This window comes from Herpailurus yagouaroundi, unplaced genomic scaffold (genome assembly GCF_014898765.1).
Source record: "Herpailurus yagouaroundi ecotype Mexico unplaced genomic scaffold, PumYag 77, whole genome shotgun sequence".
In the NCBI taxonomy this organism is placed as follows: Eukaryota; Metazoa; Chordata; class Mammalia; order Carnivora; family Felidae; genus Herpailurus; species Herpailurus yagouaroundi.
This window is the reverse complement of record NW_024412388.1, coordinates 95,771,272-95,798,205: the sequence shown is the minus strand read 5'-3', so window position 1 is coordinate 95,798,205 and position 26,934 is coordinate 95,771,272. Positions and strand designations below refer to the sequence as shown.

At 41.2% G+C, this 26,934-nt stretch overlaps 1 protein-coding gene and 1 long non-coding RNA gene across 2 annotated transcripts; one reads left to right on the top strand and one right to left on the bottom strand.

The window, feature by feature from the left end:
- CHIA (chitinase acidic) lies at positions 1 to 11,292 on the bottom strand. The gene is given in 12 exon segments (XM_040457561.1): positions 1 to 376; positions 1,170 to 1,311; positions 1,398 to 1,517; positions 2,256 to 2,441; positions 2,724 to 2,847; positions 3,029 to 3,153; positions 5,901 to 6,066; positions 6,733 to 6,789; positions 8,546 to 8,684; positions 8,687 to 8,745; positions 9,271 to 9,304; positions 10,758 to 11,292. Coding segments are annotated over 12 exon segments (1,467 nt in total). The 5' UTR covers positions 10,792 to 11,292; the 3' UTR covers positions 1 to 95.
- Positions 8,161 to 26,934, top strand: LOC121018708 (uncharacterized). The gene is made up of 5 exons (XR_005785296.1): positions 8,161 to 8,209; positions 8,557 to 8,643; positions 10,628 to 10,721; positions 25,007 to 25,155; positions 26,621 to 26,934. It is a non-coding gene; the product is annotated as an uncharacterized LOC121018708 (long non-coding RNA).

Here is a 26,934-nt window from a genome sequence, read left to right as displayed (position 1 = left end):
CTGATGGCTTTTATTGCAGAACTCTAGGCAGGAGCAAGATGCACCAAGCAAGGGAGACTGTTCCGAACCCTCGGGAATGGAGGCACAGGTCAGGTTTATGCCCAGTTGCAGCACTCACAGCTGGGGTCAAAGACAAGCCCCACCTGGCAATTCTGCTGGTACGTGACTCCATTCACGTACTTTCTGTGCCAGAAGGCATTTCTGTTATTCACCACGGGGTAGAGGCCGTTGGCTTTGCCAGCACAGAACCCACTACCCACAGAACTGCCTCCAGAGCTGCTTCCGGAGGAGCTGCTCCCGCTTCCACTTCCAGTCCCACTTCCGCCACTGGGAGGAGAGGTTATGGGCTCAACTGGCTTAGCAGGGCCGGTGCAACCCAAAATAGCACAAAGCAGATTAGTGGACCTGGAAGGGGCACCCAGATTGCCTTGAGGTGAGGAGACTAGTGGCCTTGAGGCGAAAGTCTGGAGGTGGAGTGCTGTTAGCTCAGGATCCCTGCCAGCGAGATCACATGATTACTCCATATTCAGGAATTAGGAAGAGCTATAATTTCAAGCCACTCCAGTTTTAAATTGAAAACGTTCTCTCTTCTTTATGATGTCAAAATCATTAAAAAAAAAAAAAAAAATCACTGAGCACCAGTATGTACCAAATACTTTCCTAGGATCTGGGTATATGTGGCAAGCCAATAACCTCTGGGAGAAAAGTCTGGAAAAAAATTAGGGACGTGGTATTTGTCCTGAAGTACAGACTAGAAACATGTGAGCAGTGCTGAAGGCTTTTGTTCAGTCTCCAGGAGGGCTGAGGGAGGGGTTCGTATTAATGACCTCCATATTAATAGGGTCCCCTATTAATGAGGGAGGGGTTCATAGAAAATAAATGCTTATATATTGAAAGTCAGCCTAATTTCTTGAGGCTTTCCTTTAAGACTTAGCCGACCTGGAAAACTCACCCAGGTAGGTCTGGCTTGCCATAAGAGCATAACATGGCTGACCTGGAAGTTCAAGGGTAGGGAAAGAATGCAGCACCTGTGTTTCAGCTGGGCAAGAGCAGTGAGGTGAAATGGGAAGTGACTCCCTGGACAGTGGGGGTGGGCAGATATTAGAGCTGCCTTTTGAGTTACAGAAGGAGCATTTGTCTACCCTGGGCATCCTCCTGTTGTCACTTACTTGCACTCTGCAGTCCAAGGGCTTTCTTCAGGGTATTGATCAGGGGGAACTTGCCCTGGTTGCAGAAAGTGCCTGTGAAGTCATCAAGGTCTATGGCCCAGACCATGGCACCTCCAAAATTGTTCTCCTTAAGCCACTGAGCCTGCTTAAGGATAGAGGACAGCAGAGGTCATTTTACTTCCCTGGACTAAGGCTGGGCCCACAGCATGGCAGAGGGGCTGACCTTACCTTGATATCGAAGCTCTTGACATTATCATAGCCAACCCACTGGTTGCCCTGATAGGCATAAGGAACATCCTGAGGGGTGTCCCATGCCTGAGTGGCTCCATTTTTCAGGAAGGTACAGATCTTTAAAAAATCAAGAGATTCAAATCTTTTAAATGTGACTCCCACGAAAGAAAAAAATAGACACTTGTTTCCTTGTTTTGTTTTTCTCATGTCTCTAATTGGGCGATTTTTCTGTTTTCTAGTTATGGGTTGTTATTTGCAGTAAATAAGATCAAGTTGCTTTTGAAATACTCTCGTTATCCCTACTCTTAATGCTTAATTTTGGGAGCCCACATATGATATGAGAGATATAGTTCTTTCATTCTCTTAGGTGCTAATATAAATGACCTTAAATCTGCAGTCTGATGCTTGAATATTGCACATTATAAGTGCTCTTCGGGCGCCTGGGTGGCTTGGTCGATTAAGCGTCCAACTTCGGCTCAGGTCATGATCTTGAGGTTCATGAGTTTGAGCCCTGCATTGGGCTCTCTGCTGTCAGCACGGAACCCACTTTGGATCCTCTGTCCCCCTCCCTCTGTGACCCTAGCCCGCCTGTGCGTGCGCGCTCTCTCTCTCTCCAAAAACAAATAAACATTTTTTAAAAACTCTAAAAAAAATAAGTGCTCTTCAGACTGGATTAGGTAAGTGAGTTGATTATTTAAACACTTGAAGCATTTAGAGTGATAGCTGTGTTTTAAGTAGATAAGTAGTGGACTGAATGAGCGGTTCAAGCTTTCTGCAGATTCTAGCCCTAAGGCTACCGTTCAGCACAGCCCATGGAATTCACAGAATTTCCATTGTACAGCCCAGTCTGCCTACCTCATAGTAGGCCCAGAACCCAGACTGCCTGGTAGAGGGCCTAGGAGGACCAGCACCAGAGGTGGGGGCACCAATGCCAGTGTTGGAGGGGTCACTCAGGATGAAGGTGTGGCCGTAGGTAGGGAATCCAACGATAAGCTTCTCAGCTGGGGCCCCATTTTCCTTCCAGTAGTTCATGACGTAATCCTGCAATGGCAGTGGGTTAGCCAGAGGCTCCACCCACCTGATGACCCAATGCTTAGTGACATTAGTCCACTGTTCTAACAGGCAAAATTGTACGATGTTAATAACGGATAGGTAATATTTCTTCAAAACATTTTGGTGAAATCATAGTTAACGGGATATGATCAGCCACTAAGGAGCATAGTTATCCAAGTGAGACATTTGCAGAATTTTCTTTGTCCCCGAATCTCCATGTGATTTACAGCCTCATCTCTGGTCTTCATGTGCATGCGTGCAGAGACTTACCACATTGAGGTAGGCGTTGCTGCCCTTGTCAGTAGGGTATTTGTACAGGGGGCTGTTCTCTTCAGTGTAGCCCTCCCAGGAGCCAGGGAGGTCATAGGTCATGACATGGAGGTAGTCTAGGTACCTGGGGTGGGGTAAGGGATTTAAAAACATTTCTGATGGTCATCTTCCACACATATGCAGGCAAGCGATACCACTTCCAAAGCCTCCTAAACAAGGTCCCTGCATAGCAAGTCAGACTAAGGACAAGTCTACCTTGCAAAAGAGAGAGCTACAGGAGTTTGAGGATAGGGTGAATCACTCACTGGGACAGCTGGGGGATCTCATAGCCAGACTGGATGTTGGAGATGCCAGCAGCTACTGCAGCAGTGACCATCAGCCTGGGCCTGTTGATCTGCTTGGCCTCCTGCTCAAAAGCTTCACGCATTTCCTATAGAATAAGCAAGCACTGTAGGTCATCTATGAATCTGATTTTAGCTCCTTGAATAATCATAATAGGTATGTTTGTATAATGCTTTTCTTTTTCAAGATGTTTCCATGTGTTTTATCTTACTTTTTAGTCTTTCAATATCCCGATAATGTACATAGTATTGATGATACCAGTCCATTTGTGGTATCTAAGATGAATAGAAATTAGACATTTTCACCAAAGTCCCACAGCAAGTTAGTAGCCAGGTCATGACCAGAATGCAGGTCCCAGATGACCAGTCAGAGCTCCACTTATATCACTATACTTTGAACTCACAGTTGCTGCAGGAACTCATATCCAGCTTTTAGCGGTATAGATGTTGCTTCCCTTCATCCAGTAAATGAACTACTTTGTAGGACTGACATCCCGTCAAATGAAACGCTGATTTGGCCAGTAAGGGAAGTGGCTACAGCCAGGTGATAGGTTCCCATTCAGCCCTAGCACCTTTATTTTGTATGACTCTAATCTCATTCGGAGGACTGGGTTCAGTTTTTATAACTGTGTTCTTAGGGTGTGCCAGAGTGTGTTCCATGGAAGGGTGGGTCTGAAAACTGTCGTGTGGTACTGGTTAAAGGAAGAAGGATGTTTAAACTGGAAGAAGAGAAATTGTAGGTGAGATGTTGTAGCTCTCTGCAAATATTGAACTGATAGATTACAGAAGGTGTTTTTTTCCTTGGTTACTTTAGTGGGTGGAGCTAGAACCAATGACTGGAAGTTATAAATTATGATTGGAGGCATGTTTCGGCTAAGAATAGAGATGTTCTTTCTGATCTCTCGAGCTGTTCAACAAATAAGTAGGTTGACTTTTCAACTAGTGAGTTACTTAATATTGAAGCCCTTGGAGGCTGGCTGATGATCTGCTGTATGGAATAGTATAGTAAGAATCTCTGCTTGCCTAGGTGGCTCAGTCAGTTGAACATCTATTTGACTCTTGATTTTGGCTCAGGTCATAACCCCAGGGTTGTGGGATCGAGCCCCACGTTGGGGCTCCATGCTAGTGTAGAGTCTGCTTAAGATTCTCTCTCCCTCTGTCCCTCTTTCCTGCTATCATGTTCTCTCTTTCTCTCTCTAAAATAAATAAAATGAAAAAAAAGTTAAAAAAAGAAACTCTCTATTTTGAGAGGGTAAGTTTAAAAATTATCCTTGGATCTTCTTACTCCATTCACTTTTCCTTGGTGATCTCTTAATTATCGTCCTCTTCTGATGACTTCAATACAGTATATCAAGTCAGGTTCTTTGTCCTGAGCTCTAGATTGGTCTTCATTCAGTGACTACTGGGCATTCTTATAGGAGGTCCTATAGACTCCTCTCATTCTTCATGTCCAAAGACAAATTCATGAGTCCTCCTTGTTCCAAATCTACTCTTCTTGTATTTACATTTTAGTTAATAGGACAACAAGCCACTCCTTAAAGTCAGAAACTGGAAGTCCTCTCTTTTCCACTTTCAATCGGTGTCCAAATCCAATTGATTGTACCCTTGCATACTTGCCCTTTCTGTCCTCTGTTCGGTTCCCTTGGCATCTCTTGCTTGACTTACTGCAGTAGCCTAACTGTATCCCTGCCTTCCTACCTCCTTTGAATTTGTCCTCCATGGTTAAGCCAAGAGTTGTCTTTCTAGAACACAAGTTTCATCCTATCTCTCCACTACTTTCAAAGCTGCCCCATAGCCTTGAGAGTAAAGTCCAAATTCCTTAACATAATGTACAAGTCCCACATGGTCTTATTCCTGTGCACGTGTGGCCTCACAATCGTCCCTCTGTCTTCATCTGTGCAGTCCCCATCTTCGCTTCGTTGCTAATACTAGTTGTTTTCAAGACTGAGCTCAAGCGTCCCTTTCTCTAGGAAACTCTTCCTGATCCTGCCCCAGAGCAGAATTAGGTTGCCTCTGTGCTGCTTGATCAAAGCATACTGTGATTGTTGGTTGTTTTCCAACCTTCCACCTCATTTCATGTTCCCTAAAGCCAAGGATTATCTTATTCTTATCTCCAACCTGACACCTCACCCAGTGTCTGGGACAGAGTGAGTAAGTGCTCAGTAAAAGCAGACAGTCTAGTAGTGTAATGGTTAGAAGCAGTGGGCTCTGTAGCCAGACCGCATGGGTAATTATGACACCTGCTAGGCGTGAGATATTAAGCAAGTTACCTAAACCTTAGTTTCCTCTGTAAAATACAGATTATGGTACTTATAGTATCTAGATCATAGAATAGGTGTACAGGTGAAATGAGTTATAATTCTTAGAATAGTAGAATAGGGTAGAATAGTGCCTGGCATGTAGCACACACGTGTTGTTGTTATCCTTATGAAAAGCTTCGAATGGGGGCGCCTGGGTGGCGCAGTCGGTTAAGCGTCCGACTTCAGCCAGGTCACGATCTCGCGGTCCGTGAGTTAGAGCCCCGCGTCAGGCTCTGGGCTGATGGCTCAGAGCCTGGAGCCTGTTTCCGATTCTGTGTCTCCCTCTCTCTCTCTGCCCCTCCCCCGTTCATGCTCTGTCTCTCTCTGTCCCAAAAATAAATAAAAAACGTTGAAAAAAAAAATTAAAAAAAAAAAAAAAAGCTTCGAATGAAGGCATGCTATCTAAGAATCTTTGGGATGCGAAGATTCTGTCATTCTAAATTCCAGTTTAGTTGCACTTGGGAACCACCGGATTATCATTGGAAGGAATAGGTTGTGAATCTTCTTGGGCTGGAGATTGCCACATCTCTCCTCACCTGCACCGGGATGGTGAAGAGATGCTTGTCCTGAGTGGGGCTCGCACAAGAGCCAGGGTACTCCCAATCAAAGTCCAGCCCATCAAACTCATACTGGTGCAGGAATTTGATGACTGAGGCAGTGAAGTTCTGGCCGTTCTCAGGAGTGGAAACCATGGCAGTGAAGCTGCAGGAGACCCAAAGAACAAACACAGGGTGAAGGAATGCCTTGGCGGTCCCAACACCTTGTAGTAAAATCAGACTTTTATATTTCTGCCTCAGAGCTCTTCACGGAGACCCACAGCCCAGATGTACGTATGCTTCTGGCTTTCTCCTGTCCTTTGTAATCAGTATTCCGCCAGCCATGGAATCTCAGCACTCCATTTATTTTGTGATCCACCCGGCTCTGAGCTTTCTCCTAGGTTGCGCTTGTTGCTTCGAACACATGGTTACCCAGCTCACTGTGTTCTCTCTCCAGATAGCCCCCCAAGTTCATATACCTTCAGAAATTGTTTATTTGCTGGCTTTCTCTTCTCTTCCCCCAGGAGGTAAATAGAAGTACTATAACACCCTTTGCAGGGGTTGTGTTTTTGAAATACTCTAAGAAGAGGTGGTTTTGCAATCTCTGTAACTAAACCCCTGTGAATGGAATCTCAGAATATCCATCTAAATGTAAACATATAAAATAAATTGTGTTCTACCTTAATATTGCTATTCTGGTAGAGTAATTCATTCCAGTAGCCTGTTTGTTTAATGTGGATCCTTCATACCCTGTCTTAGATTGTGAAGTCTAAAGAAACACAGCTTGTTTTCAATAGCAAATGAACGCTAGGCTCTCCCACAGAGGACTTACGGGGCAGTTCCAAAGTTCCAGCCTCCGATGGCCAGGAGAGTTTTCAGCTGGCTGTTCCTATAAAGCAAAGGATAGAAAAGAGAAACTTCAAGATCCATGAGTCCTTCTATTTAAAATTACATCGCTTTACTATTGGGTCTGGTCATATACTTTGATGTTGCCTTGGTAAGATATTCTGTAGGATAATTTTCCTTCACTACTGAAGACTTTCTTTATAAAAATTGTGTTGTTATTCAATACTTAGTATAATACTAAGTGAAATAAGTCAGTCAGAGAAAGACAAATGCCATATGATTTCAAACATGTGGAATTTAATCAACAAAACAAATAAACATAGAAAAAAGAGACAAGTAAAAAACCAGACTCATAACTATAGAGAATAAAATGGTGGTTGCCAGAGGGGATGTGGGGGGCTGGTGGGGAAGATGGGTGAAATAGGTAAAGGAGACCAAGAGTACACTGTATCATGATGAGCACTGAGTAATGTATAGAATTGTTGAATCATTATATTGCACACATGAAACCGATATAATTACGTTAATTATATTTCAACGACAAAAAAAATTGTGTTGTTAATCATAAATGCACTCAAGGGATGTCTGGATGTCTCAGTCAGTTGAACATCTGACTTTGGCTCAGGTCATGATCTCACGGTTCATGGGTTCAAGCCCCACATTGGGCTCCATGCTGACAGTGTGGATGGGGCCTGTTTGGGATTCTCTCTCTCCCTCTCTCTCTGCCCCTCCCCTGCTTTTGCTCTTGCTCTCAAAAATAAATAGACATTAAAAAAAATAATAAATGCACTCTGAAATCTTTAGGGAAGTCCGAATTATGGGACTGGATTTTGTAAAATTAGGAATCGAATAGCAATAATATATATAAAACTTAAAAGCATAATTGAATCATATTCTATTCCATCAGATGACATATTGCTTGAGCTTAATTGCTTTCTCAGCCTCCAAGATAATGAATATAAATCAATTGCTTAAAGTTATGTACACTTCCTGGAATAGCAGTTCTCAAACAGTTCATACAAGAATGGAGTGCAAGTGTCAGAATGGGAAAACATTAAAATTCTGAGTTTATAGCCTCTTTCTCAGAGATTCTGATTCGTTTGGATTGGGAGAGGGTTTGGCATATTTATCAGGTGCCCCATGTGATTTTGATTCACAGTCCATGGATCATACCTCAAGAAATACCACTCTAAAGGAGTTTATTTCCTGTTTATCATAACTTAAATTCTAATAGCTACATTCAAGACAATACCACTACTGATTGTAGCAATGGCCTATAGCCTTATTTCTCCTAGAAATAGCTAAATTGAGCAAATCAGAAATTAGGAGATACTAAGGTTATCGTTTCTTTGTTTTGTTTCATTTTTACACAAATAGAACTTTAAAACTACAGTAGACACTTCTGATTTTTTTCAGTTCAGTGATGTCTGATCTTCAGTATCTTCCACCTCCTGCTCTCTGATGTGAGTAGCTAAGATGGCTTGCAGTTTCTTGGGTCATTAAAAAAAAAAAAGATATTGACAGGGAATCAAAGACACAGACCTGATATATTTTGAATATCTTCTAGAGAAGGCAATGTGTTATGTTATCTATATGTCTGCTACTTAAAGTATAGTTCCTGGACCAGAAGTATCAGCATCATCTGGGAGCTTGTTTGAAATGCAGAATCTTGGTCTCCACCTCAGTCTTGCTGTCTCTGAACTCATTTTAAGAAGATCCCACATGAGTTGTTTCCACATTAATGTTTGGGAAGAACTGACCTAGGAGATAACCAAATTAGATATCTCCCTCTCTCTTACTTGTTTCTCAGGCCGTTGAAAGCTTGATAGAAAGTCACATCATCCCATTCAGTGGTGGTGATCTCGTTGTTCCGCATCCCAGCAAAGGCATAGATCAGGTGAGTACAGAGGCAGGGGTCAATGTCATCAGGTTTGAAGCGCCCAGGCCTGGCTGGTACTGGGCCCAGTTAGTGAAGTAGCATGTCAGCTGGTAAGCAGAACTTGAAAGTGGTAAGAAGTGAAAACAATGACCTGATATAGGTGCCACTGAAATGCGCTGTGAATTTTGGCCCTGCCTCTGTTTCCCTCCCTTTGCCTCAATGCCTGATCTCTGTGTGGTGGTGCTGAATGTAAATACCCTTGCAGATGAGTTCAAAGATTCTAGTTTGGAAACTAGTGACTGACTTGGAGTTGGTTATTTTCCACTCCAACAGATTCATTTGGGGATCTTAAGCCTAAGAACCACTTATGAAAATATGTCTGGTAGTCCTGTGAAGCCCGGTGAATACCAATTTATAATGCCCGGTGGTCATGCTAAAGAGAATAGCAGTGACAGCCAATCCAAAACAACAGATTTTCTCAATGTCAAACCCATCTGTCTGTGAAGTAGACAGTAGTTCCCTTTCCCTCATGTGGCCTATCTCTTGATTTGCTTAAAAAAATACATTAATCGACAATTGCATTATGAGTAATTTATAAAGATTTGTGGTTTATGGTAGGAAAAGGTAAAAGACAGAGTTCATGACTTACCTAGCTGAGCATTCAGCAGAAGGGCCAGACCTAGAGTGAAAGAAAACACATGTGCTCTGTACCAATTGTCTATATCCTGTAGAATCTAATTCTGAGGCCTTGGGTGCCGTCTTATGTGCCATAGGTTGTTATAGCCCAGTGACGCTTGTGGATTATGCCGAAGAGTAGGCTTTTCAGTGAAGGCACCAATAGATTGACACTTCCCTCCTCTTAGTCAAAAATGGCCACGGTGCTCTCTTCTTCCACCTTCCATGTCAGTAATAAATGTCACTGAATGCAGAGTTCAAAGTCTACTATCTATGGAAAATGTACTTACTGAAATTACCCAGAATGTACTGTACTCAATGAGTACACATCCATCCATGCTTCACCTCCCTGAACTGGGGAGTACAGCCTTCCATAGACAAGGCTCTAAAGCAGTGAATTCAATATCTCCTGGAGCTTGGATTTTTTTTTTAGAACCACCTTTTAGGAACCCTTACGGTAAAAGAGAAGAACCATGAACTGTGAGGCAAGACTCCAGATGCCTCTCCCCAGATGCCTCTGATTCCACCAGAGCACTTCGGACATCATTGAACTACAGTTTTCATTTAGAAAAGGTCCTGAAACTATAAAAAGTTTGTAAATCACAGCTCTAGAACAACTAATAAACTATGGCTATAGCTTGGCTCTAAGCAATTTACTCACTTAACCCCTTTAAATGACTGAATTTCTAGCTGACATTTTTATGATACATTAGCAACTCAGTAGGATAGTAGGGGAGAAAAGAGAAGTAACCCTCAAAACAGCAGAACAAAGATAACTTGCATAATTCTATCTCCGTTCCTACTAACTTTCATCCCTGGAAAAGTTAGACCAAGGACGCAAGCATGTAAATAAAAATAATAGCAATTAAAATGAGGCGGCGCAGGAAGATGAATGGAGAACAAGAAACCATTGATAAGGGATGAGAAAGTCAGACAAAGCATTGGAAGAAAACAAGCCTTTCTTTTTTTTTATTATTTTTTTTATTTTTTATTTTTATTTATTATTTTTTTTTATTTTTTTTTTCAACGTTTATTTATTTTTGGGACAGAGAGAGACAGAGCATGAACGGGGGAGGGGCAGAGAGAGAGGGAGACACAGAATCGGAAGCAGGCTCCAGGCTCTGAGCCATCAGCCCAGAGCCCGACGTGGGGCTCGAACTCACGGACCGTGAGATCTTGACCTGGCTGAAGTCGGACGCTTAACCGACTGCGCCACCCAGGCGCCCCAAACAAGCCTTTCTTTTAGGAGCATGCCCATGGTATCAATGAGGGTAGAAATGTTACTAGAGTCAACTGAAATTAAGAGAATATGATTTGTGTATGTCAGGATTCTCTTGGAAATTTAAAATGATGAAAGAAGAATGGAAGAGCCTAGGGGCGTAATGCGAAGGCTATCAGATCCAGAGAGAAGAAGAAATCAGGTAAGAGTAAGGCTCTGTCTCTGACTGGAGACTCACCTGTGAGGAGAATAAGCTTTGCCATGGCTGTCATTGGTACTGGTCTGGCAGAGAGAGCCTGGATTTGCTTTTTATACCATCTGAGTCCCAGGTTATCACGAGGGATTCCAAGTGGAGAGCAATGAACTCAGATGTGTATATAGCTAATCAGTAAATCAACAGATCTCCGCTCCTACAGACACTACACCTTAGACCTGCAACCTACGCTCCCCCACAACCACCACTTTCTCTGCTCAGTAACAACAAAGCAATGCTATGACCACTAATAAGGTGGTGGGGACCATCACAATGGAAACCACCAGCTTAATAGCTTTTATGGCAGTTCCCAGGGCTGATAAGCATCTGGTTAAACATTCTGATTACGTTTTTGTGTTGTGGACATTTAGTGCCTGGCATCAAAGCATGTCTTTATTGAAAAGTAAATAATAAAAACCCTTAGAAGTTATTAGCTGTTTTAAAACCTTTTTTCCTCATGGAATTTTTCATGTATAATTTGTACAATCAGTACAAACTTTCCATCTTTAGGTGCTACTTTCTGAACATTTTACCCACACCTGTTCTTAGGAATGACTTTGTCATGACTATATGATAATTTTATCTAAGAAGGTATGGTTTCCAAAATGTCCCCTCTGAAGGTCAGCAAGAACTCACTAATGTTCCATAGTTCCAAATTACATCCAGAAGATATTAAAAAAAATATTTTGTGTTGCCGATGGGTAGAGATGACGGTGATGATATTGAAAGGAATCTCTTTTAATAGAAATATTAACAATTTGACTATGTCTAGAATTTTATGTTTGGAATTAATTCCAATCAACGTTTCTAAACATTATCCACTACCATTTATGACAGGATGGTCATAAATTTCCATTTTAGCCAAAATGGTCTATTTGTTGTCCCCAAACATGTCTTGTGTGCCTTTGCTTATACTGTCTCTCCACTCTTTGCTGTAATGTCTTCTCCTTCTTCTCACTGCCTGCCCACTCTTCCAATTCTTCAAAGCCTAGCTCAGACCCTCTCTTTGAAGCTCAGTGATCTTGTCTTCCTCTGAAATATCTTAGGTACTCTAGTACATATTGTCTGTACCATGTATATGCTACTGTCTTGTACAATACCCGGAATGTAGTTGGTGGGCATATGGGTGCCCATCATGGGATATCAACACCTTAGCCCACTTACTGAGAATGCAGACTGGCTTCTCTATCACACTTGGAAACAAAATTGTGCGTATTCACCCAACGATAATCCGGTCCTGAGTGCTTAGTTTCTCCTTGCAGGACCAGAGAAGGTCTAGTAGAAATGCTGCCATGGGGGTGTTGGTTGTGAAAATAATAATATCAACAAATACTATGTGCCAGAGATTGTTCTGCATGTTTATATCACTAAGAACTTATTTTTGCAAGCGACTAAAACAACTCTAACAAGCACAGATTGGTATATTGGAAAAATACGAAGAAGCTCACAGAATCAAAGATAAGAATGTAGGGCTGCCTCAGAGAAGACAGAAATCAAGCCTTTCTTGGGGGAGTGGAGTGGGAGGAGGCCTTAGAAAAAACCCTAATTTTATTTTTTATCTATGCATCATTCCACACAAGAACCAAAGTCCCAGGAGAAATAGTCTGTGTAGCTTTGAGCTTGTATCTGGCCCTTGATTAGGGAAAAAACAGGGCGCTTGGATTTAAATTTCCATCAGGAATGATCACAAAATGGAATTGTAAAAGAGTGGGGACAGTGAATACTGAGTGACTGAAAAATAATGAATGTTCATCAGAAGGTTCTACTTCATTATTTCATCTAGCCCATAAAAATGATTATTACTGTCACCCCAATTTTGTAGATGAGAAAATTGATCCAACAAATCGTAAGCACCAGATCCAACAATCAGTGCCAAGGTAGTTGCCTCCAGAATGGAAATCTCCTAGTATTTCCACTGCACTGCCTCCTTATAGTAAGTAGGCTAGTTGGTGGTCCAAGTTGAACTGGGAAAGGCATTCCCTCAAGGCACCCAGGAGAATATGGTTGGGATAAAGAGCCAGAATTGTGTCAAATCAAGGTTAAGTTAAGGATTTGCAAAAATAGCAAAGCCAGTAGTTTCGGGGTTATCATGTTTGGCACTATCAGATCTGCTGCTGTTCAGATTTAGTGAGATATTTTCTATTGAATTGGGTGCCTCTTATCCTACATCCGTGACCTGCAGATAAAACACCCCTTCTTACTATCTCCTTAGGAGCTCCAGGTGAGTCCTTATCAAGCTTGCATCCCATCTGAGCACTTGAGTGTTGGCAAGAATTATAAGATTTAGAGAATAATAAAGGTTTGAAAGGGCTGCATTGTGTATCCTTCCATGTTATTCAAAGTTTTTCAATAAGCATTATTTTTAGACTCTCAAATTGTACCATACACATGAGTTTAGATGTTCATTTAAAGAAAACTATTAAAATGAAGACCCTTGTTCCACTGCCCAGCTTAAAAGTGATAATATTGGGGCGCCTGGGTGGCGCAGTCGGTTAAGCGTCCGACTTCAGCCAGGTCATGATCTCGCGGTCCGGGAGTTCGAGCCCCGCGTCGGGCTCTGGGCTGATGGCTCAGAGACTGGAGCCTGTTTCCGATTCTGTGTCTCCCTCTCTCTCTGCCCCTCCCCCGTTCATGCTCTGTCTCTCTCTGTCCCAAAAATAAATAAACGTTGAAAAAAAAAAAGTGATAATATTATCTTTGAGTGTTACTCTGTATGTCCTTGTACAACACTGTACTCAGTGTTTGTCATTCCCCTGAAGCGAGCGACTCTCCTGAATTTTGTGGTAACCATTTCCTTGTTTTATTTATAATTTCACCAAATATACCTATATCCCTAAATAATATATTCAATAGTTTTATAATTTTTATCATATTAATAATATCCTCATTAGTTTTAATATGTTCATTAGTTTTGACTCTGTTTAAGTGAAATAATGCCAAGTGTATTCTTCTATTTCTTGCTTTTTTAGCTTAGCATTAAGTTTTTGAAATACATCCACATTGTTACAAGTAGCAGCTGTTTTCTTATTTTTGTAGCTGTATGGTATTCTATTATGGTATTCTATTAAATGAATATGCCTCGATTCACTTATCCTTTCTGTATAGAGCAACATGTGGGTTGTTTCCAGCTTTTCCCTCTCTATGCTGTTACAGGCATCTCTTAACATGTCTCTTGGTGAATATTTGCAAATTTCTCCAGTGTTTATATTGAATAAGATGGCCGCGTGAAACAGAACATGCATCTTAAAACTTGCTATTTAGCTAGACATCTTTTCTGAAGTATTTGTATCAGTTTGCACTACCAACAGCAATGTAGGAGAATTCCCATTACTCCACATCTTTGCCAAAACTTGGTATCATCAGATTTTAAAATTTGTGTCGTGGTAGATAGTTTTTGTTTTTATCTCTCAAGTGACTAATAGGGTTGAGCATTTTTAAACATTTTAAACATTTATTATCCACTTGTGTTCCTTTTCTGTGAAATGTCCGCTCATGTCTTTTGCCCTTTTTTCTTTTTTTTTTTTTTAATTTTTAAAATTAATTTGAGAGAGACAGAAGGAGACAGAGTGAAAGTAGGGGAGGGATAGAGAGAGAGGGAGACACAGAATCTGAAGCAGGCTCCAGGCTCTGAGCTGTCAGCACAGAGCCTGATGCGGGGCTTGAACTCGTGAACTTCGAGATAATGACCTGAGCCGAAGTCAGATCCTTAACCCACTGAGCCACCCAGGAGCTCCTCTTTTGCCCACTTTTCTGTTCGGTTGCCCACTAATCTATTAATCCTTTATAGGAGTGCTTTATATATTTACAATTGTAGTTATTTCTTCTCCCATCAGGGTCTTGTCTTTTCACTTTCTTCATGATGTCTTATGATTTTAAAAAGTTCTTAATTGTAATGTAGTCAAATATATACAACTTTTCCTTTATGGCTTACTTTTGTGTGTACGTGTATCTTATTAGAAAACAAAAAAATCCCTCCCCACCCTGAGAATATAAATATTCTTTTTTATTTTCTTCTAAACTTCTAAATGTTGCCTTTAAATTTAAGTCCTTAATTCATCAAATTTGTTTTTGTGCATAGTGTATGGACTAATTTTATTTTGTTCTGTATGGGTAACTAGTTGTACCAGCATCATTTATGTATAAGCCATCTTTCTTACACTTATCTGTAATACCACTTCTATCATAACTCAAATCTGTCACATGTATTGTTATCTAGTCACATCTCACCCTACCACCCCCACCTCCTTTTACACACACTGCTCTTATATCATCAGGAATGTCTTAGTCATCATGGCGCTTTATGTTCCCATTTCAATTTTATAATTCACTTGTCAACTTTCATGAGAAACATCATTGGAATTTTGATTAGAATTACATGGAATGACACTGGGGAAAATTGAGATCTTTGTGGTACTGTCTTTCTATCCATGAATATGGGTTGTCTCTCAAACTATTTACACCTTTTGGGGCACCTGGGTGGCTCAGTTGGTTAAGCATTTAACTCTTGATTTTAGCTCAGGTCATGAGCTCACAGTTCGAGGATCGACCCCCACATCAGGCTCTGTGCTGACAGTGCGGAGCCTGCCTGGGATTCTCTCTTCCCCTCCCTCTCTGCCCCTTCCCTGCTCATGCACACACACTCTCTCAAAATAAAATAGATATTTAAAAACGTTTACATCTTTTAAAATGTCTGTTAAAAAGTAATATAGTTTTCTCCATAGTGGTTTTTCACATCATTTGAAAAAGGTGTATTCCAAGGTACTATATATATTCTGTCTCTATTATAAATGGTATCATTTAAACTTCATTTTCTGTTCATTGCTTGTGTATATAAATGCAATTAATTTTTATATACACATTTGAGTCCAGCAACATTATGAAGCATGCTTATTAGTGCTATTAGAAAATAGCATGCTATTTTCTATGCTTTTGTTTTGTTTCCTATGTAGTGACTCATATCATCTGAGAACAATGGCAGTTTTATTTTTTCATTTCTAACATGCATAGCTAAAGAGCTACCACATAAAAAAGCAATGAGAGACTGGCCCATGCAGTCAGTCTAAGTACGAGTGCCAATTTATTCACATACAAAGAGGGACACAACTGGCACAATGGTACGGCCAGTCAATTGCGTAGATCAATTGTGGCATACAGCCACACCTGCCTGGCATAGCGGTTCTCCATGGAACAGAACAGGGTACCAAAGTGGACTCTAGAATCATAGACTGGGTTTCCAACCCTGGTTCTCCTTCTTCCTAGGTGTGTACATTAGACAAGTTATTCCACCTGTTGGCCTCGGTTTCCTCACTCATAACCTCTGGATAATAATAGTTCTTACAGGGTCATTGTGAGGATTAAATGAGATCACCTATGTAACTCACCTTGCACTGTACTTAGCACATCTTAGGTATTTAATACATTTTAGCCATTATTAGTCTTCCCAAACTGAGGATCTGAAATCCTTGGATAGACAAGGCGCAATTATGGTTGCTGGTGGAGTTGGCACACTAGACTTTGTGTATGGATTAATGACATGTTTCAAATATGAATTTGTTAGTTGTCTAATATAGATTTTAAATAAAATACCAAGTTGTGAGAAAATTCTACTTGCTTTTTGCTGTATTTCCTCAGCTGGCAGAGGAAGAAAACTACTAATCCTGTACTACTATCCTCTGTATGTTTGTAGAGAGGAGTATATAAATTAATTTTTTTTTAATTTTAGAAATGGTCCTACTTGAAAAAGGCTACCATTCGAATCTGGCAGGGAGGAAAAAAGTGTTTCAGAAGTGGTGAATTTCCTGCTCTGGAGATGTTCAAGTACAGGCTGGAAGATATCTAAGGTCACCTAGTAAAAGACTTTAATGGTCATGGACAGTAGATTTGCTGACTGTTAGAGCCTCTTCTAACCCATTTGATTCTTACTATTCCTCCGAGAGGGAGGCAAGCTAGACTTTATTGTTCCTATATACAGATGAGGAAATGGAGAATGAGAATTTGATGAAATTAAACAGTCAGATGTGTAGCCTGAACTGAGGCTCAGAGTTGCTGACTCCTAGTCCAGTATTTATCTTTCTTCTTGATGAATTTTATTTCTACTAATGCAGCCTAAGACTGTATTATCTTTTGCAACAACTTCATTGTGTGGTTGTTTCATATGGAGTTTATTACACAAAACGGACTCAAATATCACTCACTGTGTGCTTGGGAAATAGATTTTTTTGTAACCCTATGCATATTTTCATTATATACATCATTGTGTTTTGTGTCACTTGTTTATAGTCTACATCTCCTACTAATAGGTAAGCTCCTTGGAGGCAGGTACTATTTTTTATGCATCTCCATATCTCTATGATTTAGATAGTTCTTGGAATTTCAAAGATGAGACTACAAGTGATGTTGAGGAGGGCTATGATGCCTACCCCATAGAAAGGTGACTTCTTTGTCACCTTTCAAAGGTGACAATTTGTTGTTCCAAACAAGAACAAATAATGGACACAGAGTCCCAGAAGGGAATAGTGGAAAGCTAAATGGTTGGGTGAACTTTCTGCAGGGTGCAGGTGTCATTTTGTTGAGATTGGCTGAAGAAGATGCTCATTCATAAGGACGAAGATCCCCTCATGGGTACAGTATACCAGCCAGAAAGTGTCATGTATAGCCAGGGTCAACCAGTCATTGATTGTTCTCCTTACTGGTAAACATAAGCATTCTGTGGAGCTGAACAAGGCCATCATCGGGAGATGCACTACAAAGGTCAAACTATAACTGAGTAATGACTACAACATTGGTCCCAAGTCAGCTCTATTGACCACGGAGCCAGTAACATCCCAGAGGGAAAGAAATCTCCTGCATGGCCTACTAGGCCTAGTACCTACAGTCCTTCACTGACAGGGGCTTACACTGGCAGATACTGGGTGGGATAACTGGATTGGATAACTCAATATTTTAAAAGGATAGTGACATTAGGAGATACCAGAATGGCTCCTGGCTCCTCCCAGTTGCACCTACTTCTGGACTATAGATTCAATCAGAGAAAGACAAATACCATATGATTTCACTCACATGTGGAGTTTAAGAAACAAAACAAATGAACATGGAGGGGGAGGAGAAAAACCAAGAATCAGACTCTTAACTATAGAGAACAAACTGATGGTTACCAGGGGGAATGTGTGTGTATGTGTGTGTGTGGGTGGGGAAGGGGGGGTTTAAATAGGTGATGGGGCTTAAGGAGTGCACTTGTGATAGGCACTGGGTGTTACATGTAAGTGTTGAATCACTAAATTCTACACCTGAAACTAATATTACACTCCATGTTAACTAACCGGAATTTAAATTAAAAACTTGGAAAAAAAATAGATTCAGTAGCATGAAGAGTAACAAAACGAGTCCACCATCTATGAGAGTTGCATTTAAGAACTTGGGGCAACCTGATTGATAATTCTCCTAGGAGGATCTAATGCAAGACAGTGGGAATGCATCACCACCCCACATCCTATGATTTTAGAGGTTTCCTTCCTACCTAGCAAGGGATTTTTTTTCTACCTCCATAAATATCAATGGCATTTTTCTCATACCTGGGACCATCACCTAGGTGGGAATCTTGAACCAACACTTTCCCATTTCTGTGGTCATGCAATAGTTGGAGCCCTTCATTTGCACCAGCACCAGGGTAAGAATGGCTTCTCAGTGCCCACATGGCAGAGTATTGGACCCTGAGCAAGGGAAAGGTCATAGGCCAAGCTGCAATTGGGTAAACCATCAACAGTCAGGTAAAGATAGCAGAGACCCAGGCTATTCTCCACCTGTCCCTTAGTGCAGTAGTCCTGATTTCACAGTTGCTAAGACAGGTTTGGGGGAACAGAAAGAAATAGCTGTGGGAAGGGATATCTGGATTGGGTCCCCAAATCACAGTTGTGCAGCACCAGAAAACTTCCTGTCCTCAGACTCCTAGGTTCCTAACAGATGGCTGAGAACAGATGGACTGTTGCTGGGAATGGCTCTATTTAGGATATTTATACCATTGGGAGAGCAATCCAGTTAGCATACCAGTTGGAGTGAACACTAGGCTTAAGCAATTTGTCTTTGTGTTGACGTATCTGCATTCTCTCTCTCTCATCCTCTGTGGGTAATAAGAAACATGAAATAGCCATCAGATTAGGTTTGGACATTGTCTTAGTTTTCTCGGGCTGCCATAACAAAATACCATAATTGGATGACTTAAACAACAGAAATTTGTTTTCTCATAGTTCTGGAGGTTGGAAAGTCTAAGATCAAAGTTATGTCAGGATTCAGTTCCTTGTGAGAGCTCTCTTCCTGGCTTACAGACAGTCACCTTCTGGCTGTATTGTCACACGAAAGAGAGATAGAGACAGAGGCAGGGGCAGATCTAGTGTCTAGGGCACAGTTCCCTTGGATCACAGCTCCATCCTTGTAACCTCATTTAACTTTAATTACTTCCTTAAAGGCATTCTATCTCCAATACGATATCTCCAATGAATGATCCTCTCATGACCGTCTTATTCTTAGGTAGCCCACAACAGTCTAGCAGACTATAAATCTAGGTCTGAGAGAGAGAGAGAGATCCTGGGCCTTAGATGTTGGGGTTTTTTACCTTATTAATAACTGAAGAGCCAAACTCCTCCTGGTGAGATTAGAACATAGGCTCTAACAGCAGAACCTTGGCTTTCAGCTCCACCCACTATCTCAGTATCCAGCGATTGGGAGAACACTTGGCTTTCCCTGGTGTGATCTTAACCCTTGTGATTACAGCACTATTACTGGGTGGAAACTGGCTGAGGTCCTGATTCACATGTCAGCTCTCTGCCAGGATTAAACCCTAGGCCATAGGCTGTAGTTGGTGTCCAGAGGCATAAGGCCAACTTCTTCTCCAGGAGGCCAGCCTTCAGGGCATTGGTGAAGTTAATCATCACTCCTCAGCTGTCTTCCAAGAAAAACTTACAAAGAACCATCATAACTGAGACATATCTTGGTTAAATTGTTGAATTCTTCAGGCACCACAAAGAAAAATTTATCAAATAACTTAAACTGTATGGGTTGATGAAGCGGTAGGAGGTACCCACGGACCCCAAACATCCCCACAACAATATTCGATGCCAGAGCACAATGGAGCAATGCCTACTATCTAAGGCTAAGTTTACCTGGAAGTAGTTCATGTGAGAGTAATTTATTTTGGTTGTGGAATCCAGGAAGCAGGAATAAAAGATGGAAGAATGAAACAGGGGAAAGGGGAAAGACGAATACAAAAATATATTATTAAGTAGACCATTGCTAGGGGCAACTAGCCCCAGTCCCAGTCCCAGTCCCTTGGGACTGTCTTAGAAGTCTTATGAAATATGTTTCTAGACCATCCAGAGAAGGAAAGTGGCAAGACCATGATCCCCTGACCCCCCAGGGATGATATTAATTCCTCTGCATGTGCAAGTTGTCTGTGCTCTGGTGGAAGCCTATGTCTGAGAAGCCCCAGGGGGGAAGCCCGAAGTGCATGGCGCACACAGGTGTGAAGCGAGGTACTACGACTCCATGAAGGTGATTGAAACTTATTCAGAGCTGGTTGCTTCAACCGTGACTGAAGGAAGGTAAAAGGGTAAAGCAGAGAGAATTTGAAATGGTGCTGAGAGGTTTTGTCTACACCTACAGAGTTCTGAAGAAGAGAAAGTATCGGCCTGTCCTGTCATACTCTGCCAAGGAATTTTGCAAGTATGAAAAGAACAGGCAGGCATTCTCATGTGCGAAGGGACCCAAGGACTGTAGCAGCCATGGTGCTACTTACAAAAAGAGTTCAGCTGCAAAGTCAGTCAAGAAGAACAACAGTACAAGACAAAAAGTACAAGACAAAAAGTACAAGAAAAGCCATAGGAACAGAACTAGCTCAATATGCAACGCCAGAAAAATTAAAAAAAAAAAAAAAAGAAGAACCAATACAAAATTTTGAGGAAAAGAGTGAGCCCAGAGTTTGTTTTTTTTTTTAATTTTTTTTTTAACGTTTATTTATTTTTGAGACACAGAGAGACAGAGCATGAACGGGGGAGGGTCAGAGAGAGGGAGACACAGAATCTGAAACAGGCTCCAGGCTCTGAGCTGTCAGCACAGAGCCCGACGCGGGGCTCGAACTCACGGACGGCGAGATCATGACCTGAGCCGAAGTCGGCCGCTTAACCGACTGAGCCACCCAGGCACCCCGAGCCCAGAGTTTTATGTCTAACAAGCTATTGATCAAATATAAAGCCAATGGTCAGGCATTTTCACACCTGCGGGAAAATGGAAGACCACAGCTTCAGGCCTTTCATGGCAAAGAAAAATGAAACAAAGGAGGAAATGAACTAGAGAATCCAGTATCAGAGAAGCTGTAGTAAAAGTACTGGTCATGAGCATTTCATTCATTTAAACCTAAGAGTTCTACTATAAAAGAAAGGGATATTAAAACTATTGCGTAAATGAAAATAACATAAAATCTGGAGGTGACAAGTATCGGAAGAGTGTTAGATGGTTAGTTTTCACACTCTAACATTGAAGCAGGAGCTTAAACATATAAGTCCAGCTCCTAGTTTCCATTCTCCTTTCCTTCTTAACCCATTTCTTTGCTTTCTTTTGAGGCACATCAGATCGGTTTGTGTATTCTGTCTTCAGTTGTTTTCCTTCCATTCTTTCTTGAACCAACTCCACTCAGGCTTTTGCCACTAAGCGGGGTATCACCTCTGTTCTTCGTGATGACCCACGTGTTGTTGAATCTAGTGGTCAACTCACAGACTGCATTTTACTTGACCTATTGGCAGTATTGGACACTGTTGTTCACTTTCTTCTCTTTCCAGACACTTGACTCTCTTGGTGTTCTCCCTCGTGCATCCATCCTTCTTGCATCTTCATTACTCTTTGCTACTTTTTTCTGATGCCTCTGGATATTGGAATGCCCAGAGCTCCGTCCTAGGACTCCTTGCTTTCCCTTTCCATACTCACTCTTTTAAAGATTTCATCCAGTCTATTGCCTTTTTTTTTATTTTTAAAAAATGTTTATTCATTTTTTAGAGAGAGACAGAGCATGAGTGGGGGAGGGGCAGAGAAAGGGGAGACACAGAATCTGAAGCAGGCTCCAGGCTCTGAGCTGTCAGCACGGAGCCTGATGCAGGGTTCGAACTCAACAACCGTGAGATCATGACCTGAGCTGAAGTCGGACACTTAACTGACTGAGCCATCCAGGGGCCCCTAGTCTATTGACTTTAAATACCAACTACATTCCAACCTCCCAGACATTCATGTCCAACTGCCTTCTCAACATATCCACTTAGAAAGCTAGTAGGAATCTTAATTCAACATGTCCAAAACTGAATTCATGACGTACTCTGAGAGCCCACTCTACCTTCAGCCTTCCTCATTTCAGTCAATGGCAACTCCATATTTGCAGTTCCCTGGGCCAATATGCTGGAACTATCCTTGAATCCTCTTCTACCCTAGCCATACTCTACATACAATCCATAAAGAAATCTGTTTATCTAAAGAAAAAAAAAAAGCTTTATTTATTTTTTTGAGACAGAGAGAGAGAGAGAGGGCACAAGTGAGCAAGGAGCAGAGAAAGAGGGGAAGGGAATCCCATGAGGGGCAGAGGGAAAGAGAGGGAGAGGGAGAGAGAGAGAAGTGGGTCTCACTCGAAGCGAGGCTCTTGTTCACCCAAAGTGGAGCTTGAGCTCACCCCATGCGGGACTCAAACTCACAAACCGTGAGATCATGACCCGAGCTGAAGTCAGATGCCTAACTGACTGAGCCACCCAGCACCACCCTCCCCTAAAAAGCTTTAAAACGCAGGCTAAATTCAATTGCTCCTGACCACTGCCTGCTGCTGCTACCCTACGCTGAGCCATTGTTTCTCTCCTAGATTACCGCAACAGCCTCCAAACTACATTCTCAGCAAAGCAGCCAAATTATTTTAAAATAGAGGTCACATCATTTGTCTACTTAAAAGCCTTCAAAGTTTCCTGATTGCTTCAGAGTAAAGGCAGAAGTCTTTATAATGCTCTCTAAAGCCTTAAGCCAGGGTCAGCAAGCTACTGTCTGAGAGCCAAATGTGACCAACCTATTGCTTATTTTCTTGTACAGTAGCCTGGGAGCTAAGAGTGAGTTTTACATCTTTCAATGTGTAGAAAAAAAATAAAAAGAACCTTTAGTGACACATGAAAATTATACAAGATTCCAACTTCAGTGTCCATAAATAACATTTTATTGGAACAGAGCCATGCATATTCATTTATGCATGGTCTCTGGCTGCTTTCACCACTATTACGACAGCAGGGTCGAATAGTTGCAGTGAGACCATATGGCCCGCAAAGCCTAAAATATTTACTAACTGGCCCTTTACAGAAAAAGGTGGCCAACCACTGCTTTAAACAATCTGCTCTCTCTTGACCACATCTATAACTTCCCCTACGACTCCTCTCCCTTTGCTCCCTTTTCTCCAACCAGACCGGTCTCCTTGCTGTTGTTCCTTTGCTACATCAGGAATTTTTTCTTAGGGCCTTTGTACTGATCTTTCTCTCCACAATACTGTCCCCCAGATAGCCACAAGGCTAACATTTTTGCTCTCTTATATATTTGCTCTGGTAATTTGTGAGCCCCGTGTAAAATGAAAACACACAACTCCAGGTTCAAAAATGATTAAGGATCCAAGTGACGTTAACAACAGAGCATTAAAGCAAGCACAGTGGTCACGCGCCTAAGAAACTGGCTGGCCGCCCTATTTCAAACAGCAGCCCCTCCCCTAGGAGCCTCCAGGCCCTCTCCTCTCCTCTGCACTTTTTATAACACTTTTCATCATCCAACGTACTACATGGTTTATGTATTTATTATATTTATTATTTAATATCTGTCTCCTCAGCTAAAATGCAAGCTCCATATGAACAGGGATCTTTCTCTCCTTTACTGCTGCATTTCAAATACATAGTATTGTACCTGGAATATAGTAGGTGCTCAGAAAGTAAGTGTAATAAATTTTATTGAAAAAAGTGTATGAAATCCAGCAATTACCATGGTTTTATTTATTTTATTTTATTTTATTCTTATTTTAAACTCAAATAAAACAAAATATACTTATTTATTAAAAAGAGCATTTCTGGGGCACCTGAATGGCTCTGTGAGTTAAGCTCTGACTCTTGATTTCAGCTCAGGTCGTGATCTCGCAGTTTATGAGTTCGAGTTGCATGTTGGGCTCTGTGCTGACAGTGTGGAGTCTGCTTGAGATTCTCTCTCTCTCTCTCTCCCTCTCTCTCTTTCTCTCTGCCCCTCGCCTTCTCTCTCTCAAATAAATAAACTTTTTTTTTTTTTTTAAAGAGCATTTCTACTTGTGATTTACAAAATTTTTTCTGTCTGGCCAATTCTTCTTTCATTTGTACAAATATTGGCTAATAGGTACATAATATTAATAAGTACTCAGAAATATAGTTGATGGAATTAGCCCTCTAGGAAACTGCTGTTGTATTTTGTAACTGTGTAGTATGTTCAACTCCTAAGTTATGGACATGTATTATTTTGACAAAAACTAAAATTTAGATTTTTAAAAAAGATAAAGGCTGAGAATTGAAAAAAAGTAGTATGAGTCCTCAGATTGAAAGTGACCATTTAGTATCAGACAGAAGGGGAAAAAAATAAAACCACACCTAAACATAAAAGTAAAAATAAACTAAAATAGTGGAATTGCAGAACTTCAACGAAGAGAAGTGATAAAGGTTTGGTAAGAAGGGGGAAAAAGTAACATTGATAAAATTGACATAAACTTCAATGAATCCTTTTCTTACTTTCAAAACCCCTCACATAAAGCTCTTCAGAGCGAGTAGAACATTCTGCATTATTAGAGATGCAGTTTTGGTGGTAAACATGGGCAGAATTAGAAAAGAAGCCTTCACCTATGATTCTGTCCTGTTGATTTTATTCCAGGCTGGTATGCTTATTTGTGCAAAATTTTGGGTGCTGAGGGATCTCTGTCTTGCCAGGCCTGCATCCTCCCAGCATTATCTAGACAGAATTTTCTTGAATTCTGCTAGAATAAGAAAGTTGTGCAGTTTATCTGTAATATGCCTACTAACTCCAATCCTTTTATTTCTATAGTTGGTGTTTGTCATTTGTGATCATCCAACATCTTTGCACACTGTACCTACTGTTTGATCATTTCTTCCTTACGAATCCCACTTTCCCAACTAGAAGTCAGAAACTCATGTTTCCTGTCTCACTCACAGCTAGTGATCAAGCCTGTGACCTAGAATCTGGCAATCAGTGTGAGTCCTGGATTTCAAAGTAAGCAGCGTAAGAGATGGCCGTATGCGAGAGAATCCACCTTCTAGGAAGTGCCATGGTGGACGTGACTTGTTCTTCCAGGGCAGCAATGGTAAGCTGCTGCCACCCAGTCCTGAGTGTCATTAGCTGTAGACAGTTGGACACTGTGCTATCTCAACTAGAGCCACCCCCACAGTAGACAAGCACTGTCTCCATCTCTCTCACTTTTCCAGAGATTCTGTGGGTCAAAACATATATTTTAATAAGTTCCATTATTGCTTGGATTAGCCAGAGTATAGCTTATTACTAAAAACTGAGAACTCTGGCCATGAATAAAAAGCCTTCAATTAACATTGTACTCAATGGTGAAAAGCTGAAAGCTTTCCCTGCAAAATCAGGAATAAGGCAAGTGTTCCCTCTTTTGCTCCTTCTGTTCAGCATAGTACTGGAAGTCCTAGCCAGAGACATTAGGCAAGACAAAGAAGTAAGGTTTTTCACAGCAACAAAACAATAAGCAAAATGAAAAGGCAGACTATGGAATGGGAAAAAATATTGGCAAACCATAAATTGGATAAAGGGTTAATATCCAAAATATGTAAAGAACTCATACAACTCAATAACAACAACCCCCCCCAAGCAGTCCAATTTAAAAATAGACAAAAATGTTCAAAGAATCCATCTAAAGGGCCAAAAGGTGCATGAAGAGATGCTCAACATCACTAATCATCAGGGAGAGCCAAATCAAAACCATGATGAGATATCACCTCACACCTGTTAGAATGGCTGTCACCAAGAAGACAAAACACAACGTGTTGGTGAGGATGTGAAGAAATGGAAACCGTCGTGCACTGTTGGCACGAATGTCAACTGGTTCAGCCACAATACAAAAAGTATAGAGGTTTCTCAAAAAATTGAAAATGGAACCACCAGCAATCTCACTTCTGGGTCAAAGGAAGTGAAAACATGATACTGAAAGATATCTATACTCCTACCTTATTGCAGCGTTATTCACAATAACCAGGATAACGGAGACAACTTAAGCGTCTACCAACAGATGTACACAATATACACAAATACACACATACACACAGACACACACACACACACAATGGAACACTATTCAGCCATGAAAAAGAAGGAAATCCTGCCATTTGGGACAACATGGCTGGATCTTGAGGATATGATGCTAAACGAAATAAGTTAGTCATAAAAAGACAAATACTGCATGATTTCACTTACATGAGGTGCCTAAAGTAGTCAAACTCTGTGACATAGAAATCAGGATAGTGGTTGCCAGGGGTTGGGGGTGAGGGAAAAGGGACGGTTGCTGTTCATTGGGTATAGACTTTCAGTTTTTCAAGGTGAAAGTTTTGGAAATCTGTTGCACAATAATGTGATTAAGTTAACCCTACTGAACTGTACATTTATGGTTAAGATGGTAAATTTTACGTTATGCTCTTTAAAAAAAAACAAAAATTTTTAAGAACCCCAATTAATACAACCTCCAGTTTTTAAGTTATTTAAACTCATATTTTAACTTTGCTTTGGATAATGAAGCTTTTTTTGTTTGTGTTCAGTTCAAGAAAGCCTTCTAAACAAGGTCTCTGAACAGCAGGCAGACCAAAGATGAGTGTCTCCTGAACAAGTGACATATGGAGGAGATGGGGAAAAGTCATCACTCACCAGGACATCTGGGGGAATCTCATAGTCAGACTGGATGTTGGAGATGCCAGCAGCTACCGTGGTGGTGACCATCAGCCTGGGCTTGTTAATCTGCTTGGCTTATTCATAAGCTTCACATGTCTCCTGTACATAGGAGAAAGTCTATGAACATCAACTCTTGAGTTGATTTCCATGACCACTCTTTGAATTAAATTAATCTTTCCCATTC